Source organism: Dermacentor silvarum, chromosome 1, assembly GCF_013339745.2.
Source record: "Dermacentor silvarum isolate Dsil-2018 chromosome 1, BIME_Dsil_1.4, whole genome shotgun sequence".
NCBI lineage: Eukaryota > Metazoa > Arthropoda > Arachnida > Ixodida > Ixodidae > Dermacentor > Dermacentor silvarum.
Window position 1 is genome coordinate 14,110,168 of NC_051154.1, and position 24,232 is coordinate 14,134,399.

General features: G+C 46.6%; 1 protein-coding gene across 2 annotated transcripts in view; it reads left to right on the forward strand.

Moving 5' to 3' along the window:
• Positions 1-400: 400 nt before the first annotated feature.
• The window catches only part of LOC119457096 (coagulation factor IX-like), a 131,769-nt gene continuing 107,937 nt past the window's right edge, over positions 401-24,232 (forward strand). For both annotated transcript variants that reach the window (XM_049665106.1, XM_049665105.1), the window contains exon 1: positions 401-583. In XM_049665106.1, coding sequence (XP_049521063.1) covers positions 467-583 — 117 coding nt within the window. In that variant the 5' untranslated portion in view covers positions 401-466. The remainder of the gene's footprint in view (positions 584-24,232) is intronic.

Here is a 24,232-nt window from a genome sequence, read left to right on the forward strand (position 1 = left end):
GCCAAGAAACAGAACGAAATGAGTGATTTCGGGTCGGTTTCCTAGTAGTTTCCTCTGAAACGGCAAAGGGTCGTGTTGGGTGGCACGCGCCGGTCACGACGGATCCCTGGGGATGAAGGAGGAAATTGTCTTCGTCTCCTATACTGGTAAGGAGGGACAACCGCGCATTACGAGTGGCGCGGTTCCGATGCGGTGGTCGCGCACTGTGGCAGTTGCGTCGAGCACGCCAGCGGCAGAGTCGTCCGTCGGTGTTGGCGCAGCATCGGCGCCGGCGCTCGGTGCACCAGATAACCTGCCGCAGCACGACTGCGGCAGCGCATCTGCGGAGAGGCCTAACGAGCCCCTCCTCCCCGACCGAAGCGCTGTCGTCATTTGGAAGCGCATCTGTTCCCCTTCCTGCCTATGCCTGGCCGCGAGCCGTGCAGCAGCCACTCGGCCGCAGACGGTCCGCCGACGACGCGAGCCCATGCCGCGACCTGCCGCCGCCGCCCTCGCCTCCTCGGGACTCCTGGTCCTGCTGCTGTACGCCCTCGCGGACACCGCGGCCGGAGCGATCTCCCTGTCCAAGGCCGAGGTCGACGAGGTGAGCACTGCCCGCGCTCTTGGCGTTGCGTCACACGCTCGCTCCGTTTTCTCACTCCTCGCTTTCGATCACACCTCGAGAAGACCACGTGCCGCGCGCCATCTCGTCGTTGGAAAGAAGGAACCCAGTTGCCGTGATCGAGTGTGACCGCCGCAAACCGGCAGCGCTGCCAGATACCAACCTAATAGAGTTAATTATGACGCTTAACGCTGCCTTGTGAACCAGAGCAACTGAACGGGTTTATTACAGATAAGAATCGACTGACTGTTGTACGAAAGTGCGTTTTCTAGTGTTGCTCAGTAACTGTCCACATTCGCTTACAATGGGGATATCTTCGATTCTCTTCATTTAGTCGTATCCGCGCGCCACTAAGCTCTTTTACCGAAGAGCCTGAAGTGCAGTTTAATTTACAGATGTAAAAAAAGTTAAGTTCCATCTGAAAGTTAAAACATTAAGTTAAAACATTTTTTTTCTTTGTTTTTGCTCCTAAAGAATTCATAAAGGTAAAGATGGCACTTTTAAACGCTCCAAATAAGTTCTCAGTAGAGCTCATGTCTGTCTCGGCTAGCGGGAGGGAACGTTCAAATCATTTAACACTCCTGTTCGCCCCATGGAATTCACCACTATTCCCAGCTCGCAACATATGGCGTTCTACACTCGTCAAAGTCTTTACGTAAAACAAAAATTTGGCACCATAAAAGCATCCGGTGCAAGAAACCTGCATAGTCCTATACTAACCACATCAAGGAAAGGCGCTGGCGAAGGAGTGCGTTACAGTAACGAAATTAAAAAGAAGTATAAAAATAACGAACAAAGCAGAGTAACGTGTTGTGTGCTGTTGCAGTGACAAGAACCGCCGCAGTGGCGGATGCTGAGTTGTTTCCTTCAGAATGTGTTGGCGGATGTCACCGTGAAACGTGTTGCAAACAGCACAGGTATATTCAGTAGACCTAAGAATTCGCGCTTTGCTCTTGGTAAGACCAAGCGCCTCCAAGCTATGCTTGAAGCTCTTTTCTATATCGAAGACAGCTTCAAGTACACATGCGGCAACTCAAGTTATCCCTCTTTTTTTTATATATATATAACTGTCGGCTTGATCCGGTTAATTATGTATAGTTGTTTGATATGGCTATCCGCTTCTTTTAAGCAGAGAGTGAAATGCATTAATACTGATGAAGGCTTTCCTAGCCCGAATGACGCGACATTGATTGCTGTGCACAAATGAACATTTCTGATGCGATGTCCCACCATAAGCACGTTACATGCGCGGCATACGCGCATGTAACGCATTTCTATAGCGTAAGGGATGTGCAGCTCATAAGCCTCACACTGACGAACAGCCGCTTGTCTACGTGTGTCGTCCTGCAAATGACATTGTTTAAAGTTTGCTGTTGAGATGCACGTTCGCGGGTTGCAACAGATGAATTTCACTCCCAAACTGCTTTACCATGTGGTGTTACTGTACGCAGTTTTTGAGAAGGGAGCATTGAACTTTACTTGTTTTTTTCTTAACAGAGTAGAGGAAGTAGGTAGAAGAAGCAACATATCTTGCTTGGTTCCCGTTCTCCACATTTTCCACATTTCCCGGCAGCGAACGCGGCACCAAAGAGTAGCACATCGTATACACATTACAGAAGTAGTGTCCACCATATCCACTACAGGGGCAGTCATAACAAGTGGCGTAACTAGCCCGACACCTTCTGCCCATGAACTTACTATATTATCCAGGAATGTTCATAAAAATAAAGTTGACCATAAAGAGAAAAGCATTAGTCGCTTCTCAATAAAAAGCCGACTGTCAACGATGAACGCAGTGCCGGCCGCTACTATAGCTTCACTCGGGATTTTCTTCACCAGTACTGTGCCCTGTTCCCAGATAGAATGCGTCAGAAATCTGGAAACGCAAGGGGAAAGTGACAAATACAGCTTCATGGTAAAAAAAAAAAAAAAAAAAAAAAAAAGCACGCAGAGGCAGCGAAAAAGTAACGCGGCAGAAAGATACTCTCTACCAGCGCCTTTGCCCAGACAATCCTTTGCCATTGCCTCTGCTGTTGTTCGAATGCTTTTTGCTCTGACGAATTAGCGGATGCGAAGCTTCTGCGAGACGTCAAATGCAGTCTAAGGAGCCTTCAATCTCACCGGCAGATACAAGTTGCGTCCATAACGCCACCGACGTGCACGAGCACTGTTCGTTTGACAAAGCCCGACGCAGACGAGATTAGGACCGAGGCTTTCGCTTCCACATTGATGCAGCTGTGTGGGGCAGAACAGCTGCGAGAGGAGAAATCGCTCTGTCCGAGGAATTTACGGCGACGCACGCATACCAGACCATACCGACAACGGCCGGCGGCATGGGTTTCGCGCTCGGGGTCATAGAGCACGTGCCGTCACTCGTAGTGTTTGTGGAGTTGTTTGCGAAGGAGGTACAGGGCCGCTGAACGCGTCGCGATCTCTTTCTTATAGCTCAGTGTCAGGGGCTGGGCTAGCAAGTGATTTTCCTATTCGCACTGACGATGATGATTATGATGGTGATGGTGATGGTGGTGGCGATTTCTATTGGAATCCCCCTTTGAAACAGGGCGGCAAGAACCAGTCACCTAGACTGCTTGAGCTAATCAGGTTTTGCTACATATATTGGAGTCTAGTACCTTCCTTATCTCTCCTTAGTCATCTTTCTCTCCATAAAACCTGTGCCTGTAACAAATCCGACTCTCTCAATTTCTTCCTTCCTTTTTTTTTTCGTCCAATACTCTAAACGTCTCTCGCTTACCTCGACTGCTGGTCAGTTCGCGCTTCCATCCGCTTTTAGTCCCTGCGCTTATGGAAGGTGGACGCTTCCTACGGTTCCTGCAAGCTGAATATGTTGGTATTCCGTACAATGTACTGAGTTGTCGCCAGATTTTTGCTGCAGCAGACGCATGCTTCATATGTTGCGAATATTTGCTCCGGTACGTTTCTGGCCTCAGGCAGCAAGCTTGGGCGTCAAATAGCTAGGCACTGCGCTTTGTGCTACCGTACATGTTTTCCCTCCTATTTGTTGCCGTATTTGGCGATTCCCGATTTATTTGTGGCCTAGATATTCAGGGTGATAATTTTTTATATATGCGCCATCAAACTCGCCGTAATATGCTATGTTGTTCCACTTACTTTTCTTTATTCTTCTTTCTGGGGTTTTACGTGCCGAAACCAGCTCTGATTATGAGGCACGCAGTAGTGGAGGGCTCCGGATTAATTTTGACCACTGCAACGCAAGCACACGGGCGTTTTTTGCATTTCGCCTCCATCGAAATGCGGCCCGCCGCGGCCGGGATTCTATCCCGCGATCTCGTGCTCAGCAGCGCAACGCCTTAGCTGACTGAGCCACCCCGGCGGGTGTTCCACTTACTTTTATAACAAACATTATATTTTATGCATTGAAGCACGAAAGTAACTGGAAGGCCCATGTGTGTCCGTTCCCACACGTTCGGAAATAATATCTCCGAACAGGTGTAATCCTGGAAATTTATTTCAAGTCGATACGTCTTGCAAACTCCCTGGCTACAATTTGTAAATTGCAATATGTGCCGTAGAGTAATTAATTACGAAGTAATTTGTGAATTTTAGTTAATAAGCCAATTATGTGTTCCGGCCGATTTATCCTGCTAGTGATGTCGATCCGTCTCTTCGAATAATACAGCTGAAACACAAAAATTACGTTATCTGCCATAGGCGACTTTCAAAAATTACATAAAACTTAAAAATGATCATCCCGTGTCTCGCTTCATTTCATCCCCTTTGCATTCGCAAGTTTTTGTAAGTCCTCTGCATTGTCTGCTAGAGCAGCATTGTAGGTAGTCCACAGGGTGCCTCGACGTGCTCTCTCCACACGGAGAGGCAGCGGAGAGAGCGCATCGAGGCACCCTAGCCGTTCATATACGCTGGCGCCACCGCGCGGATTTTCTCCCAAGCCGTAGAGCGATGATTGGTTCACGGCTTATGCGGTTTCCGCAGCGTTTCAGTGCTCTTCGGAATGGTGAAAAGCGATCGACGGGCGAAAAATAACCGCATGTTCATTGTGCCTCGGTGCTAAAGTAATGAAATATCGGTGAAAATAAGCCTGCAACATTTTCCGAAGGTTCAGAAACGAAACAAGTTGTGGCCGATAAAGCGGCGGACTGGGGAAGAATGTGAGCGATGAAATGGTCGTGTGCGCAGAGTATTTCAAGAAGGCTTTTCATGGGGCCACCTTGGTTAGGGGTTTTTTAATGTTGCGCCGCATTCAGTGTTTCTGCTTCGCTTTTCTTGTGAGCTAATTGTGAAACACTGTGGAAAATGAGTTGAAATCGTTGGGAATGCGGCTGACGAGGAATGATGCTCCTTCAAAAGTATACAATTTAGTCAATATGCAATATTCAACTAAAAAGTGTGACCTTAAAACGTCGCCCTTTTACGAAATCACCTTATAGTACGAAAAACACTAATCGCAGACGTTGACTGTCGAGACAGCGCGTGCTGGCAGGAGCTGATCGTATCGCGCGCAGCTTCTTGTTTTGGCACTGCTAACTAGGCCCGTTATTTACAAAAAAAATTATTAGTATGCATTATTAGTAAAGGCTGCGTCCAATGGTAAGCAGTACTTACGAAAGAAAGCTTTGTGAATTCAGTCCCTGTTTCCTCGTTAGTTACGGATTCTCAAAGAGCATTGCACAGCTCGCCTTATGCAGTGAGACATGCGTCTCGTCGTGAATGCACGTGACGTTTATTGTAAGTAGCATTATGACTGCCAGCGCTAGCTTCGCTCAACAATAAGCAGTACCATGGTCACCATTCGACTAAGTGTTCGGCGCTTACTCTAGACCAGTAAAGAGATATTTGAAAACACGACAAAAAATGTACTCGTGTTTACAACACCGGTTCCGCCGCAAACTTCTACGTTGATCCGATGCGGCGATCTTTTTACAGCGCTTGTTCTTTGCAAGCAAAGAGACTGAACGTGGACTACGTTGCTCGTGGTCTCCTTAATTCGATGATATGTAACGCGGAGGGCGTTAAATGCAACCTCACGTTCGCTGAGACACATTTGCGTTTCTTTAGAACGGAGTTTGCTGAGCTACACTAAAGGCCACTTGCTTCTCGAGACGTGCGTGTTTCCTTGAGCCCTCCTTGTCACCTCTTTCTCTGATATATGTCAACTTCCGCTGCGCCACCTATGTAGGTGCAGGAAAGCGCGATATGCCCATGGCTGCCGAGTTCGATCATCTCTTTCGCTGGAGTCTATTCTTGCGAGCCGTTCATGTCGGCCTACGAACCGCTCCGAAAATTCTGGGCAGGCACACCAACATATAGCCTTCGACAATGACAAGCGACTGTCTGTTTACGGCCCTCGCTAACGCTTAACCACCTGCTGAGGGATGTAACAACGTCCTCGCACTGCAGAGAAAATATCCGCGCTGTCGCTGCCCGCATGACTCTCTCTATGCCACGTATATAACTTCATTTCACATTTGATAAACACATCAAAAGTAGTTTTTTTAGTGACGTAGGTTAAGTCCACGTACGCTCTATTCCGCGATGAAGGCAGAATCTGATTGATCATAAACTCATTTTCGCTGCGATAAAAGCGAGCGAGGCCTGAGAGGATAGCTCGTGGGCCTAATTAAAAGCATGTACACCATGAACGACATGTCGCTGATATGCGCAGCACACTTAATTTCGCCTAATGTCGCAATAACGGCTTCGGTTAGACCCAGACGACGTCGAACAAAAAACAAGCGCTGCTATGCACGCAGCATTCGAGTCAACGGCCCGCTGGTTATGGAAGTGACAGTTGGCGAGGGAAGACAAGTACACATTCCGCGCGCCATGGGAGCACTGCTCAGACGTGGCCAGCAAGTGTGTTGCACGGTGCAACGCGCTGGGGACGTCGCCCAGTGGGTGCGGCCTGGAAGTGTGGTCACTCGCCAGCCCACATAGATGGCCTGCATACAAGAGCAATCATTCCGCTCACTGATGACGGATGGTAGGTTTGCCGACCGCCTCCCCACTTTCATTGTCGCCCCTACGTGATTGAGCGCGATTGCCGACGTTTGACGGCGCCCTCAACAAAGTAGTAGGAGCACGGTATCAAGTGAGAATGAATTAAGCAGGAAACAATTCAGGGGCATATGGACACAGGTTGAAACGGCGCGAGAGCAGAACGCTGTAAAAGCGGACTCATCGCAGGGACAGCATTTGTCAAAGTTCGCAGGCGCATGGTCGCAGCTCTCTTGATGCATCCATATGGGAGGATAAGTTAGAATTTCGGGCCGTGCGATTGGTATGTGTTACCTATGGCTCCCCATCGCATGCATGACGTACGTCTGATTCCTTTGTTTACTGACATAATAGACAGGGTGTTTCATCCATAGTTAGCGGCAGATCTGCGTTGAATTGGCGAGATAAACTCACAGATTAGCAAATGCACCACAAGCAGCGCACAAGAAATATTTGAGCCAATTCATGGCTCGAATGTTTGTAGTGCAGTTTTTGTTCACGTTCGTGTTGTGAAGGTGAACTTGGCACGTGTTCTATTAACAGCGTGTTCATTTCGGTTGCTGATTGGCACATCTTGTCGAACAGCAAAATCTTGAGCAGCGTGACACAGGACAAATAAAAGAGGCACAGAAGAGAGTGGATTTGAAAACATGGAGGCAAAGGTTGGGTTGGTCTGTTCTGGCTGATGTGCGCATAGCGGTGTCACGCAACAAACTGCGCAAAATAGCGCAAGAGGAAGACAGCGTCGGCGGCAGTCTACGCGCATATGGACATCTCGGCAGTATCACTCGCTTCTCAAACGGCCATTCGGCCGCTCGTATTGGTGTACACTGTTGTCACTGTCCCGCTGCGAGCATCGCTCGTACACTTGTCTCACGGTAGAGACCAAAAAGCCGCACGATCAATCAATCAATCAAGCAAGCAAGCAATAAGTTTTTTTTTATGTTAGTAGTGAGATAAGAATTACAAGCTCCGTATATATAGAAGGAGGTCCCGTAGTTAGAAACTCAATCGGGACCTCGTCAATGAATGAATGAATAATTTTTTTTTAATTCTTCATTAAGAAAATAATTTTCTGGCCATTATAGGTGCCCAGTGCTTGTTATTCTAGCGGACAGTGGTAGAACTTCTCAATGCAATACAAAATAACCTTAGAATTATTTTTAAATATTTCTACATTTTCTATCCTGAACGCCGCAGCCTGCTACGGGAAGACCCCGGGTCATCGGTAAGTGCACAGACGGCTATGTAGAGACCTCGTGAGCCCGGGTCCAAGGGCCCGTCAAGCTCGCTCCCTAGCCGCCTTCTCTCGTTCGAAAGGCCGACGTGTGTTCGCAGCTTTCGCTGCTCTTTCTATCTCTCTTCTTCTTTCTTTTTTTCCCCCTTCTTCATCGATGCACCGTGTGCCTAGCCAATTGGCGCTTTTTTTAATTTATTATCATTTTTTTCTGTTGCGAAGCTGCAGCGCTTGCATCAAATTTCAGCAGCTAGTCGTCGTCCGTGCTGTCTTTGCTCCCATCATACGATGCACCACGCTCGCGCACTTCCCACTCCTTCTATTCCTCCTCTTCGCACAGCGGTATCACAAAGATTCATCATTACACACAAATCTGAGCGAAATTCTGAAATAATGATTGTTTTGTTAGTGTAATTAATAGTGGAATAAATTTGTGCTCTACATGTTCATTTGATGCAACTTCAAATAAACAGAAATTTCTGGGGCCGAATTGACAAAGCTTTTCATTCATAAGTACTGTTTGCCATTGCGCCTATACTATAAGATCGGCTGACATCTGCTCTTATGAATAGCGTTAGCGTTAGAACATTTTTGTGAATACGGGCAGCTGATGTTTTACCTTAGGACAAAAAAAATGCGTATGGACCCTTTCTATGCTACACACTCAAATGACTTCCGATTAAGCCCTCTGGAACCGCACAAGTTACAATAGCCCATATAGAGCTCTCCAGGTGGCACCAGTTTTGCTGTAGAGATAGAATGTTTGACAAATACATACAGACATGAGCTGGACGCATGGGGCCTTATATCTGAACCCATCAAGACGATCTACAGTCGACCAATTCTTTAACAGTACGGCGCGAGCGTCCAATGGCCGACCGGTAAACGCCTTCTAATGGCGCGAAGCGACGCAATCAGCAGGAAAAAAGAGACGATCGAGCAAGAGATAAACAAGTTCTTGCTGATCTGGTCGCTTCGCGCCGTTATAGAAGGCGCTCACCGGCCGGCTAGTCGATGCTGCGTGGTATTGTTAAAGAATCGGTCGAATGTACCTATAGTTAACTATATGAGGCAACATATTATTTTTCATTCGCTGACTTGGCTGAGAAAAATGCATGACCGGAAGATTTCTGTGGTCATGACACGGCGCTGATAAAATGGGTCTATAGTACATCAGCTTTTGCTGTCCATCTAAACTGTGGCCTTTCGACATTTGACAGTGAAATTGAGAAAAAAAGAGAGATTTAAATAGGACTGATTAAAACGGACCCGAAATAAAAAAAAGTAATCAAAGCACGAAAATTAAATTACTCCTTTGGAGTAGTGAGGATTACTTTACAACGCAGTTAGAAAAAAAAACGCGGGAAAATTGTTACGTGGCTGAGAATGAGCCATGTTAAGTCCTATGAAAGGGATCTGAGTGCCAAAAGGTGGATATACACGCCAGAAAGCCGACGAGGAGCGCGTTCTTCTCGAGTGTGTCTGTCTTTTTCTTGCGCCAGGTCCATGTTGTTAACCAATTTTCCCAACCACAGGCTATATTGAAGCTTCTTAAGTACTATGCAGGTAAATGCAAGGATTAATTTCTCTCATTCTACTGCTTTCTCATCATGTTTGACGGCCAGCCGATCCTGGTGATAACGCTGGCGGAACGCCGCCCTGACCACTGACGAAGCACGATAAAGAAGTGCATTGTAATAGAATATCGTTACATCATCCCTGCGCTGGTTTTTCATTTTTATTTTTCTAATCCCTCTCACAAATTCAACTGTGTCTAATTGTAAGCTCTCTTAGAGATATTTACAGGAAGTCTGCGAGAGACCGTTAGGAAACACCCGTAGCGTTACCAAAACAAAAAGAAAAAGAAAAGAAATTCGATAATGCCTAACGCGAAATTTGAGCGCATCTCTAGTCACCCTGTTCGCGGCGATCCCGTGGGCGCTGCCATGTTTGATCACGTGGTGACGCGTCCATTGCTTGCCTCCGTTGCCTCCGTGTTTACAAGAGATGTATATGACGCTGGTGCGGCTTAGCAAACCTCTGTTTCGGGAGATATCGTAGACGTTGAGTGGGCGGACGACACGAAGTTTTGGCCAACGCCTCAGAGAACATGCAAAAGCGCTTTCGGTGCTGATCAAGTTATGTCCAAACGGCGCGAGCAGCGTATATAGTGCTTGTCTAAAAGTGTGGCTAAATATGTATTTCCAAGCTATCCAAGCTTTCCGCCCATGAACTGAATCAGGATAAGTGTGTTTTGGTTGTCGTTATTTATTGGCAAATATTTTGAAGCAGCGGTTGTCACGTTTCTGACTCAGTAAAGTTCTTCGGTGCCATCACTATCTGATTTTTTCCTGCCTAATTGCTCGCGAGTGTGCTCAGTTCCTATAGATTTGTTCTTTCTGCGCACAAGGCTTGAAACGTAGCTGTTTTGCACATTGTAATACGTTGTAGCAAGGATGTATTATCGCTAGTAACTCGCTTACTCTTGTGCACCGTCACTAAACATTCAGCTTCGACCATTCGTGCGCTATGTGTATTACCGTGACTTATTGTGCGTATGTATAGTGCGCGTTATTCAAGTGTGCGCCCATTCACTATTTCTTGATACGTTGGCGATAGAGTGGGCGTAAGTTTCTGTGCCAGTTGGGGTAGATGTGTAGATACTGTGCGCGAAAATTACTATGACAGGAAGCCGCGCTACTCCCTTTGTTTAACGAGCGGTACTCACTCTTGCTGACGTTCCGGGGCTGAAGCCCTTTCCTTGAAGGTTAGCGATACAACGCTGGCGGATGAGCAAATTTCTGTATTCTCGAGGAAAGCCGTACACCTAGAAGTGCCGAAACACGTACGGAGAGTTGCAGCAGCGGTCAGCGAACTTGGCCACACAGATTCATTCTATTCCTTAATGTACTAGTCACTATTTTTGCCGCCAACTACTGCACACGTATTCAATTCACATGATTCAATCCAGCATGATTGGAGCACAGTGCGTGAGCGAAAACTCAGTTGCATTTCCGACAGCTGATCACACAGAAGCAAGGTAGAAGCGGTAATGGTTTCCTATTGGTGCGCGGTCGCTGAGGAGACGTATGGCGCGCCGCCGTGATCGCCATCTCATTTCTCTAAAACAAACTGCTCCGCGAAAAGGGCCAATACGTGTTTTCTTTCGCGATATATATATTGGCTGGTGCAGACAATCTGTCTCGTGTGGTACGTTGCAAACGGAGCGAAGTGTGGCGCGACTTCCTAGCTAATCAGTAGATCGTGAGAGGCAGCGCGTGGGTGACGCGTGGGCGCGATTCACAGCAGCCGCTGCAGACAGACTTTTGCTCATGGAGCGCTTTGTTTCCATATATGGTATCGGTGGCGTCATCGGTGAACAGACGACGCGTGCTACTCTGGCGTCATCCCGTAGCCATTGTAGCCGCAGAGCCCGTCTTGCTCGGCACCATGCTTTTGTTCTCACCCTTTCGCCATACCATCCTCCTCCGCTTTCCTCCTCGCACTCTCTTCACTATCACCGTCTTTCATCCCCGCTGCGCTCCGCGTTCGCTCTTTCATCCTTTGCTCTGCTCGTTCGTTCGTTTACGCCGAGGACGCCGACACTCGCCGCAGGAACGGGCGCCTAGGAGCTGCGCTCTATAAAAGAAAGAATGGCGCGAAAGCCAAATGCTGCTCAGCCATATCGACCAGAAAAACGGAATGCGAAAATTCCGCAAAGGGCAACCGTTTAACTGCACGGCTTCAAACCAGTTTCAGCACTATTTTAGGGCATATACAATGACTGCCTGACAGGATATGACAGATGCAAGTTTCCTCCAGTGTGCGCGCCCATTTTTGTGGTGCTCTTATTAATGCGAAAGAGCGTTATATGCCCCATTACGCGAAAATCCGTCGGCGTGACCGAAGGATGGTACCAAAAATGGCAGACGCCACAAAGAGTAAAAACGCGTAAAAAAATGCTCGTATTGGCGTCACATTGCTCAGGGAGGTTTCCTGTAAACAAAGTTAATTAATGGCTTTGAAAAGAAGATTTGGTACATTTCGGTCTAGGTGGTAATAGAACCCGCACCTCCGGGGTACGAGACGATCAAGCTTCCCCAGTGCCACGGCGGTTTCACGGTTATGGCTTACTAAAAGTGTGCCTAGTGTGTGCGTTCATGAGCGTTCATGACGTTCCGAGGTCGACAAACGGTATAATGATTTCGCATTCGCGCACGTAAGCAATCTTAAGTGCCTCGGGCAATTTTTTTTACCATTTTCCATTTTACAATTTCCAAACTATTTTCGCGGACAACACGATAGCCGTCCATACTATCTCACGCTACATTATCGCTGTCATTACCATCGTTCTCTCTCACCATCTTGTGGGTTTCGCATTACTGTGCAGTTTTTACAGCTCAAAAACTCATGCGACTAATTGATTAGATAAATGTTTCTTCAATCCAGTAGCTAGCTCTTGCTATTTCATCTTTGTAGAGCTCATTATCAACGGCGATTAGCGATTACAGCCTACATAAGCCACAACCAAATAAACTTTACAAACATTGTGTTTACTTATGATTATCAAATTAATCTCAGGCAGTGTTGGCCAAATGCGGTGCATTAACCTCGACAAGTACAACGTTCTGCAGCGCTTGTCGCTGACGCAGCTGTTTTTGACTCGCCCAACCAAGCGAAAGCGCATTGGCACTGTCCCTTCGCAGCACGTGCAACCATCACGAGACTCAGCCAGTCATGCGCATTCATGCGATGCATTTCCTTTTATTCGATGCGCCTGTGAATGTGTTCTGCTCTGCCGCCCAAAAAAACCTGCCAATGGTGACACACGCGAGCGCCTCTTCTGCTTTCTGGTTGTCTTTCCAATATGAACGTTCACAAAGGCCAAGTTTACCTGCTTCTGCGCTTTATTTCATGCACGTCTGGCTCTATACTTAATTTACCCTAACTTCCTGAACAGTGCTCGCCTGTGTACCTTACTTCGTCCTCGTCTGCTTTAGAACTGTTTGTGCGATATGACAACTCTTTATGGTGCAGAAGGCCCAGTGCCTTTAGCACCATTAGTTAACATTTATATATCTTTGAGAGAAGCTTCGTTGTGTTCACGTCGTCTGCTGCGCAGTGAACACATTGACCGCTGATAAACACGCAAAATATTCCACGTGGAAGAGCTAGCTCAAATGATAGCACACTGTTATTTTTCGCTCATGCAGCCAAGCTTAATTGGTTGAAATATTAACACATAGTCTGCCTGAAATATTAGCACGGGGTCATTTTTCGCTGATGCAATCAAACCTTTAACATTTTGAGCTTTCTGGACGCTTGTTTAACGATGTTCCGTGTCATACCGGCAGCATCGAAGCAACCATCCGGTGACGAGTCTAAGATAAATTCTTTCTGCTAATGTGTACGCTATCCGAGAAGACAAATGAATCATAATCAACGGCGTGAGACAGAAATATGATAAGAACCCACCGTATCACTGCGAGCAAGCCCACCAATCGAGGGGCCAAGGTCACTATCATGACGTCACGGAAAGGCGGTGTTCGCGCTGCTGATTGGCCCTCATGTAGACAACTGGTGTGGAAACATGCAATCACGTTAGTACCACAAGACGACTGAAAAAACCCCACGTTTGAACACCAACTCGCCCCCCCCCCCCACACACACACACCCATATATATATATATATATATATATATATATATATATATATATATATATATATATATTCAATCACTTCACGCAACTTCGCTTTCCTGACAGCAGACAAATTCAGAGGAAGCCTCGCATGTTCAAGATGCCTGTCATCCTGAGAAGTAAAGGAGCCCACCTGCTGTACTCGTACATTCTAAGTTTGCTCCGTTCTAATGAATAAATCCATAGCATAATAACGTACGCACCATCTAACATACACCAAGTCCAAGGGCCCAGTGGAGACAGGCCGTACTAAATAAAAAGCTCCGCACAACGCAGCGGGTCTTAAAGACGAACGCAGTAATTCGATTCATCGACGGCATGCTTATGTCCACTCGCATGCCGTGCACGGAACTGAAGCTCTCCACTGTTCGATGCCGATGAAAATGGGCGGCCGGAAGCCTGCGCGGCCAGCGAAAGCAGGCATGAATCGAAACGACATACGCACACAAAGAACTCACGGCCAGCACGGAAATCAAGGCTAGAAATCAAGAGTCTCTGGACTGGTTCGTTACGGCGAAGACCAACAATGACTGCGAAATCAAGGGCACGCACTGGATTACACCACATTACACCGCAATTCAGAGGCCCCTAGCCTTTTGCAGTTGCCAAGAAATGTGCTGAAACGCCGTGGGATGGTTTTGTGCCGGCGGCTTCGCTCACTCTTTGCTCGTGGCCTGCGAAACATTGCTCGCTCCGATACGCTGTTCGCGCTGGCGAGGGAAACCCCTGTAGTTTCACTGAGAAAAAGCCTACAGCAATGGCTGGACTTGTAGGTGGTCTATGCGGTGCTCATGATGGTAGCAGCACCTTAGGCCGTCATTCATGCTTCTTTTTCGTCCTGTTTTATGACTAAAGGTTGCGTCACAATGCTAAGCAAAACTGCGCCCAACAGGGCCAGCATTCACAGAAAAGTTTTTACACGTTAAGACTATTTGCAAGAGCAGAATCGAGCCATGCAGTCGTAACGCTGGACATGCTATTAGCGAAGGCGGCCGCCAAATGGCAAACAGTTACGAACGAATAGCTTTGGAGAATATCTACAGCCTATCTGTTATGCATACCATTGGCTATCTATGACTACTGGGTATCTGAGAGAGGTACAGTATTTTCACATAGGTGGCTCCGCGTAGAAGCGTAAAGACGCGTTTGCATACAACCCTAACTGTGTGGGGCCTCGTGCTTTATGCCCTGTGGCCGCAGTTTTTTTACGGCTTCATATCAAATACTTACCCATTTACTTGCCGCCACACTATAGTGTGTTTTTATGCTATAACATAACATAAAAGTATTTTATGTGATACATTTATATGTATGATTATCAGAATTTTATGTTATAACATACAAACACGATGTTACAATATTTGTTGCACTCGGACAAAATAAAGAGGACATGGAAAGTACAGCTCCTTTCGCTACTATTTCAGTTGCCTAAAAAGATCCATTGAAGCAATTTACTATCGAATGACGCAGATACCGTGGGCCTATTAACAATGGGCAGCAATTTCGCTGATATACTGTCCGCAACTGCACGTTAAATGGGCTGCCGGCGGCCCTGTCCACAATGGACTACTAGCAATCTTCGGAAACATGTTCTCAACGAGCGCCGAACAACAGTGTGTCAATTGTTGCCCAACAGACATGTCATAACAAAAATAAAATAACAAAATGCGTGTTGGACAAGTGGTGAATTGTAGCGCAGATATACACAACGACAACAAAGACGAGACGACAGACGAGCGCTGTAATAGCGCTCGTCGGTCGTCTCCTCTTTGATGTCGCTGTGTATATCTGCGCTACAATTCACTACTGTGCCATATACCAACAAGCCCAAACAGCCACATGGCCAACACTCTCTGCGGCTATTTCATCGTTCTCCCTAGTTCTTGTCACCTGAAAATAACCACGCGACGGCTTTGCTATGGAAGCAAGAGAGTGAGATCACGGCAATCAGCAACTTGTCGGATCCTATAAGGTAACCCCCCGTGTGCCGTGCTAACAGTAAGCAAGCGGTATCGCCTGTTCATATGGCTTCACGTGCCTCATACTTTTGTATTGAGAACAGAGCACAAACCTTTCACCGATAGGCCCAAACGCGTTAGCTAGCGTAGTCTTTTTCATCGAATGATGGCAGCGGATGACGACCCACGTGAAGAGATATTCCTTTATAATCGATATCATACCGCCTTCCTTATCGGGCGATGTATACCATGCTTCTTGAAGACAATCGCAAATGTAGCGTTCGCACAGTTCGCCGCGCTAACGTATATGCAGAGATGTGACTGCGGCGCGATTCAGCATGCGACCGCCCTCATTAGCGTTTGAAAAATTAGCAATGTACGCTACATGCACCATGATGAAATTAAAGGTGCTTTTACGTCTTCGTGGCACGTGCCATGAAATATGCCACACCCCACAATAAAGCACAATAATCCAAACGAGGCATCATAAGGTGTGCGATGGAAATAAAAGAACTCGGCCACACGTGTGGTCCAGCGCTGTTATGAATTTTGTGGCCGAGGCTGTCACACTGGGCAACATCGCAGCAGTTGCCTACGTGGTGTGTGCATTGTGAACGGGATGTTCGGTAACACAGAGTGACCAACACATTCTGTGGGAAATGTGTTCTCCAGAGTGAATATGCCCTAAGGATTTCCACCAGTTTTAGATATAACCATTCTCTTAGTCGCAGTTTTCACTTTCCTTTCCGACTGATATCGTCGTTTTAGTATAGTTAGCGTGCCTCATAATCAGAACTGGTTTTGGCACGTAGAACCGCAGAAAGAAGAAAAGAAGCAGTATAGTTAATCATGTGACCTACGATGCGCACTTCGATGCGAAATACTCGGTTCAGAATCCGTGCAGGCTCTGAGCTCGGCTTACAAAGAGCTCTTATGCTAGAATTGTTTCTTAAGAGAAAATTTCAGCCAATCCTGATGCTGGACATATCATTGGCAAATGGCCAATGGCAAAGAGCACTTACGAACGAAGCGCTTTGGGAATTCGGCTCCAGATTATCAGATTTTTTTTTCTGCGAATATCATGCAGCGAAAGCATTTACCGTTGGAAATACTACATGCTGGCTGATATGTGGGGTGAAGCTTCAAAAAGAAACGCATTTACTCGGATGAAAGGCTCTAGGAAAAGCGAATTATTCCTGGTTGATTTGGCGGGTATTTCATGTGACCAGTAGATAACAGAAGTCAGTGTTCCTTGACCAATGCATGAGTCAAAAATCTCAGCAGCCATAATCCGAATATCTTAAAGACTACTGTATATTAAATTCTTGAATAAACTACGAATGAAGCAACAAGAAACGTTCGGTGCTTATATGAGGTATCGGATATAGGCCGTTTCCATAACTTGGATGAGTGTCAAAGTGTATTGACATCTGATGTAAGTGACAACAATTACAATGTAAAAATAGTTGAACTTTCCGGTCGTAAAAAAAAGGAACACATCGATGGGGATCGCTTTTATTTACCTGTCAAGCGCTAAGTGCGGATGAGGAAAGCGGTACAGTGCCATTCATTATACGTACGCACCAAGCTCTCGAGAATGTTTCATTGCCGCGCAGATGCCATAATCCTTTATTTTTCTTATTCACTTTGGTCTTACACTGTAAAAGAGCACACGATCTGCTATTAATAAATTTTAAATGAGCGCTAACTTGTGCTGGTTGATACAGACTATAGCTAAACAGAGCGCATGGTACAGTCCAAACGGATTGAACGGACGAAGACGGGCCATAGTGGGAATAAGCAACTTAGCAAAAACAAGCTTGCGGGAAGTGTGGCCGCTCGGCCGCCGCGAGTGCTGTTGCGCAACAAAGGGCGCGGTAGACCAGAACGCCAGAGGAGTTCCACCCTCGAATATGATCAACCGACAATACGTGACGGAAGACAGAAAGAAGCGGAGGTAAAGGCGACCAAGCCCTCTTGATCGACGGTCCACATATTATAATGAGTGTGTCTGTCCAAGCGAGCCAGCGGTTGCCTTTTCCCGCATGGTCAGACAGTCAAGAGAAGGGACGAACCTAGTGCGTAATAGTGGCATTCTATGATCCGTCGTGTCGTAATTATACGAACGCTCTGTGCCTCAAGTTTTATCTTTGCGCCATTAGTGCTGCGCTTAACCTTCGACAGCTTCGCGCTTTCGCATGCGAATTAAAATCTTTGGTGAGGAGTTTAAGTGGGGACTGGTTAGCGCATTGTCTGATGGCATTTCGAAGTGTCACCATTTCTCTTTTTTTTTTTCTTTTTTTTTTTCTGCCTCAAACTATTGCGTTACTTATCGCAAGTGTCATGCGGCACTGGTTTGGACTCTGATCAGTATTTGGTGTCTCGCGCGCACACGCATTCACACTCATTGCCACCAATGTCAATTAACCGCCAGCTTGTCGCCTTGCCCATGAAATAAAGCATTCTTGGAGTAGGGGGTTAGCGAACCTAGCGTTCCTCCTCAGGATGACTACGCTCATGGCTGGGTGAGAAAACAGAGAAGTCACTTTTGTTCGCACTGGTGACTTGTGGGCTTGGAGAAACAAAGCGAAGCTGCCATGGTGTTCATCTCGGCCTGCAGCACAAAGGGGCGATAGAATACTTGAAGTGACAGGGCCGACTAAACAAAGCCCCTGCTCCAGAGCTTGATCTTCTCACAAAGGTCAGCATTGTTGTGTTGCTCCACAGCGAAAAACAACCAAAACAGTGTCAGGACCTCCAATGCGCATGCGCACGCTCGCACGCAGGCGCGCACGTCACAAACACTCATACACACCAATTTTCTCATTTACTCGCTCGTACGCTCATTCCCGCTTGAGCACTTTCATCCAGCAATCGTTCGCCGAAAATACCTTAATTGTCGAGGAACTGCTCGTTCCTCGACAGGCTTTACTTTAGGTGGAAGTAAGACCTTGCCACAACGCAAGGTGCAATCTCTCCAATGCTATTCACTGCATGCTTAGAAGAAGTATTCAAGCTCTTAGACTGGGAAGGCATGTAGGAGTGAGTATCAACGGCGAATATCTCAGCAACCTTCGGTTTGCAGATGACATTGTCCTATTCAGCAAGAATGAAGACGAATTACAGCAAATGATTGAGGACCTTGATCGAGAAAGTGTAAAGATTGGGTTGAAGATAAATATTCAGAAGACAAAGATAGTGTTCAATAGCCTCGCAAGAGAACAAGAACTCAATATCGCCAGTTAGCCTCTAGAGTCTGTAAAGGAGTACGTTTATCTAGGTCAATTACTCACAGGGGACTCCGATCATGAGGAGGAAATTTACAGAAGAATAAACTTGGGTTGGAGTGCATACGGCAGGCATTGCCAAATCCTGACTGGAAGCTTACCACTGTCGTTGAAAAGAAAAGTGTACAATTCATTGCATTCTACCGGTGCTAACATATGCGGCAGAAACTTGGAAGTTAACAAAGAAACTCGAGAACAAATTAAGGACAGCACAAAGAGCGATGGAACGAAAAATCTTACTAGTAACGTTAAGAGACAGGAAGAGAGCGGTTTGGATCAGAGAACAAACGGGGATAACCAATATTCTAGTTGACATTAAGCGGAAGAAATGCATCTGGGCAGGCCATGCATGTAATGCGTAGGATGGATAAGCGGCGGACCATTAGAGTTACAGAATGAATACCAAATGAAGGGAAGCGCAGTCGAGGACGGCGGAAAACTAGGTGGGGTGATGAAGTTAAGAAATTTGCAGGCGCAAGTTGTAATCAGCTAGCACAAGACAGGGGTAATTGGAGATCACAGGGAGAGGCCTTCGTGTTGCAGTGAAGATAAATATAGGATGATGATGATGAAGACTTGCTGAGAGTCGCCAATCATAGCAACAACCTTGTGCAGAGGGCATGCATAAATTTTGATTAACTTGAGTTGCGATTATTCGCTGAAAACGCTCATCATCAACGTGCGTGAATGCAGAACAAGTTTGCCAAAAACAAATATTTAAAAATAATCCAAACTTCGCCAAATTTAAGGTTTCTTCTTGTTTTAGGGCTAAACATTTTACTCAGATTTTCTGGATATTCTTGTATTCTAAAGTTACAAATGAAGAAAAGACGTTCACTGGAACGTTAAAGGGCTGCCGTCGCAAGCAAATCAGGCACAAACTTTTAGGTGATTTGTAAGGTATTAGAGTAGGTCAGGGAGCCGCTGCCTGAGATTGTCATGTTTCGAGTGTCCATTCTAGTTTCAATTGAACTGTAGATTATTCTTTTTTCGAAGGTACAGTGCAATCGATATGAAGGGAGACAGAGAAAACGATAAGAGAAAGGCGGTGATCGAAGTAAACTAGGAGTGAACCCGGTATGCCACCCTGCACAGGTTAAAGGGGAAAGAAAAGAAAACATCAAGAGCTGGGGCGAAGGTCAAGTCTTGATGCAACAATGTAGTCGATGACGTAATGAAAATTCCTGGCGCTGTGTCACAGGCGGACGTTTCGCCCGGTTGCCTTCAGCAGGAATCTGTGCCTTAAAATCTTGTCCAACGAAAAACCAAGGGGTTGTCTCGTAGGTACTCGAGAGGAAAGTAATTAATGTTATATCGCACGGACAAGTGTGGCAAATGTCTGTTTAATATTTATACATTCGCTTCTGCACTGCAATAGAGTATGCCCCTACGCAGAGTATAATTCCCCACAATTAAAAAAAGGAAAGAAATGCGCTTAAGCTGAGTGGATGGAGGTAGGCAAAATAGAATGTGCTGTACAGGACAAAGTACATAGAAGACCGGCCCCTCCCTACTGCTGACTTTTGTGAAAACAAAAAAAAAAGCAAGGAAGCAAAAAACAAAAACATTTTTGAGGTTAGCAACACAGCTGAAATTGTCATACCTACGCCGGTGTTTACTTTCCAAACAGGTCATTGAGCGTGAGCCCATTTGGTCAATCACATCAACGAAACCGTCATTTACAAAATTTGCTTGGCCACTCACCTTGGTGTGACATCACTTCTAGCAGCAGGAACAGAAACACTTCCGGCAACATCTGTACCCCTGTGCCAAGCTGCGTGGGGTGAACGCCTAAAACAGGTTGCAGTTTGAACAACTGCGACCGCTAGTAGCAGCCAAGCGCAGTCATTTTCCCAAATCCGTACACGTGCGGAACAGATGCGGCGAGCCCGGTGGCCGCCGGACGATAAGAAGAAAAGTAATCCAATTAAGTGGCGGTTAATCGTTTTGGTTTAATGAATGTTTGAGGTGGGCTACGTAACACTAGGGTGGAAGCACAGTACTAGCGGTGGTGCAAGATACTTTCTTTACTAAGAGCCGTCTTTTAAAACATCGCCCGCTATTATAATTGTCCAACAGTTGTTACGAACGGAATAACCCGGGCGCACCGATGGCTGATACGCCTTGGAGCTTCATTCGTCAGCGACAGGCAAACATTCGGCAGTTACTGTAAATCCAATTGGAGCTGACTATTCTGTGACAGTTATCCTGATATACTTCCACTTCAAGATTCTTTTCTGGCGCGTAAACAACGAGACGGAAGAATGCACGATATTTTCCGAGTGAGGTACTTCAGGCATTACTAATTAAAAATTGGGACCCATAGTGCGATTCAGAGTTTGGAGCGTGATAACGTCAGCAGAAAACGTACCGCGTGTCGCATTGCTTTTGATTCATGTCTGTGCGCTCATGTCTGCACACTTGCTTGTCTTTTGGCCACTAATGGCTCAACAGTGGGTCAAGACACCCACCACGCGTATTGGGCGCACAAAAAAAAAAAAGTAAGCGTAAGACGGTGTCATCATCGTATGAGAATAGATCGTGCGCGAAAACGAAAATGCCGGTCGCGCTTTTCTTTTTTCTCTCTTCTCTCGTTTTATTCCGTCCTGGTAATTACTCAAAATGCGACTGTGTTGAATGCACTGGGCTAAGGCTCGCAGTGTGTTTTTCCTTCTATATTTAGGCGAAAATGCGATACTAAGGCAACCTCCCTTCCTTTCATTCCTCACTTTGGTATATTTATATCCTCTTTGTTCATAATTAGTTAATTTTCCTTGGAAGCCTGGAGAAGTCATATTGTCCATTTTTTATCAATGAAGTACCTCTTTCTTGAAGAGCCAAAGCGTTAGTCTTGGCAGGGCCGCCTGAGCTTCTGCTGTCAGTAACGAAAGAACGAGTAAAATGGTCAATGAATGCATCAGTACCAGGTGCATAAATAGAGCAGAAATGTCACTCAGAACATGAAAACCTCCACCGTAACAACGCACAAGCGCTGTTAAACAGATACTGCGTGCTCAGGCCGCGCTGCGGCGCGCTGACCGCACACTACAAACGACGCGAACCGACGAAGAATTCGACACCAGTCTGCCACGCAGAGCGACCGCAGGGTTACCCTCACTGAAACGCGCAGACAAGGACAGCAGTTCACTCAGAGCATGAAAAGATCCCCCGCATTCTGCACTGCGATAGCTTGCGCTAGTCATGACGTCAGTGAAAGGGGCCAACGCACACAGCGGCTGTGGCGCTGATGTCACCGGCACCAGCTGCCTCATGCACACCGCAGTGGCGGAAAGCCAATTGCGGAAACTTCCGCTATAAACTTTTGCACCTGCAGTGAACGCGCAGCTACAACCTTTTCCGGCCTTACACATGCTGCGCACTCTGCATCCGTGCGCTACCTCCTCTCTCTACCCACCCCCTCCGCGAACGTATCCTATATCGCCACGTCTGCTATCCTTATTTTACGGCGCCCTAACGCGCTAAAACGACGCACCTTGTATTTGAAATCCACCTTTCTCTACCTTGTAGTCCAAAAACTATAAAATTTTCTTGTATACGATAGGAATATGGGCCCATATTGCATGTTTTGCATGATTAGACATGGCACGCAAGAGGTTTCAGAAAATTTGACACGAACCAGTGTGAACACCAAGTAATTTGTTATCGCAAGTAAAATTTAGCGTGATTACACATCTCGCAGCTACATACGACACAGAAAATGGCTTCATACAAGAGGCTTCGAAAACCAGTGCAAAATCTAAGTATGACTATGATATCACAAGTAAAAGGGCATGCCTTCGTTTGACTTGAGCACTAATGACCGTTTTCCGTGGTGAATAGAGTTCATGTACCAAACCGTACCATCAGCAACATTTTAAGATAAGGCATCACCTCCCCCCCCCCCCCTTTTTTTTTTGCGCTAGCATTTACCTAAGTGATGTTACAGGTGACAGGAGTCACGTCTTATGATTGGGAAGGGCAAAGTCAGGCTGATGGCCTGTGCTAATTCATTTGGTTACAACTTGCTTCTTTTCGCTGGGGCCACCAGCAAAGTATGACGTGTCAGGATAGCGCAGAACTCTCCGCCGAAACAGATCAAAGCAAAATGTGGCAGCAGCTGATGTGTTCGATATACAGTACGCTTGCACACAGCCACTTTCACACAATGCTGACGCCGCTTCCACACTGGGCGGTGCCACGACAGCTGCGGAGACGACCACTCAAACAAAAGAGCACATGTCAACGTCACTTGCTTCTCTCCGCAACCCACAGCTCTAACACAATATGGCCATGATCTATACCATGACACCATGCTCAAAGAAATTGACAGAAGCGCGTAACAAGGGTAAAATATGTGCTGCCTTCTACTAACAACCTACGAGTTCGCGAGTTTCGCATGCCGTGGTCTACCTTAGCGTGTTCGGTCGGTTTCCAGTTACTATATTGTTAGACAGTGTATAATATGGTCACAAATAGAAAGCAGTAGCAGCAGGTGATGGGCAAGGAGGCGAAGCGAGAATGTTACTATAGTAAGGCTGCGTTCGAAACGAATAAATGCGCTTTAGCTGAAACGCCCATTTACAAACCATATCCACTACAAGCACCGCGTGAGCCGTAACAACGAGTCTATTGACTGACAGAAGTCACGTGCCGTGTCGTGTGACGCATAAAATCGACATAATTTTCATATACAACCAATTTGGCCACGTGACGCGATTACCACGTGACTAAGTCACCTGTACACACAGACACACCATCAACATCTGTTGGTCTTGATAACGTAGCGAAAGCGCACTCGTATCTTCTGGGATGCTTGTTTGACTCCCCACTAAATCATTTTCTTTATCATTAAATTACATGTCTTAATTTAAAATGGAGGCATTCCACAGGAGGAGTAGCGGTGCCTCGCGATTGAGGAATGTCGGAAACACCCCTCCCTCACCTCGGCGTTGGGAGCAGGAGAGTGAGCAGTGTGAGGAAGAGCACCGCCACTTGTTCGGAGGAGGAATGAGAAGTAGGGTGGACAGGAGCTGCGCTGATTGATTCGAACGCCAGGTCGATGCTTTCAAGAACGCTAGCGCCGTGCCGTAGGAAAGTTCAGTCCGAGGCAGACGCTATAGCAGCATTGAAAACGACACGATGTTATAGCCAGACTGACGCCGATGCCGCCGACCGAGCGACCGGGACTTCCGAGCAATTGGCGCCGCGTTTACCGCGTTATTAAACACATATAGCTCCAAATACGACTCTGTATTAACCATCCGAGCATCTAGGAATTCTCATATCGCCGGAGTGCGTCATGCCCGTAGCCCAGCGTTCCAGTGCAACATGAGGAACCCCAAATTGTATTTACGTCAGTTACCAAATTATATTCTGCGAAACTTAATAGCACACCTTCGAGACAATGCGGCATACCGTTTAAGCCAATCCCCGTGTCTGTTGTAACTGAATTGTT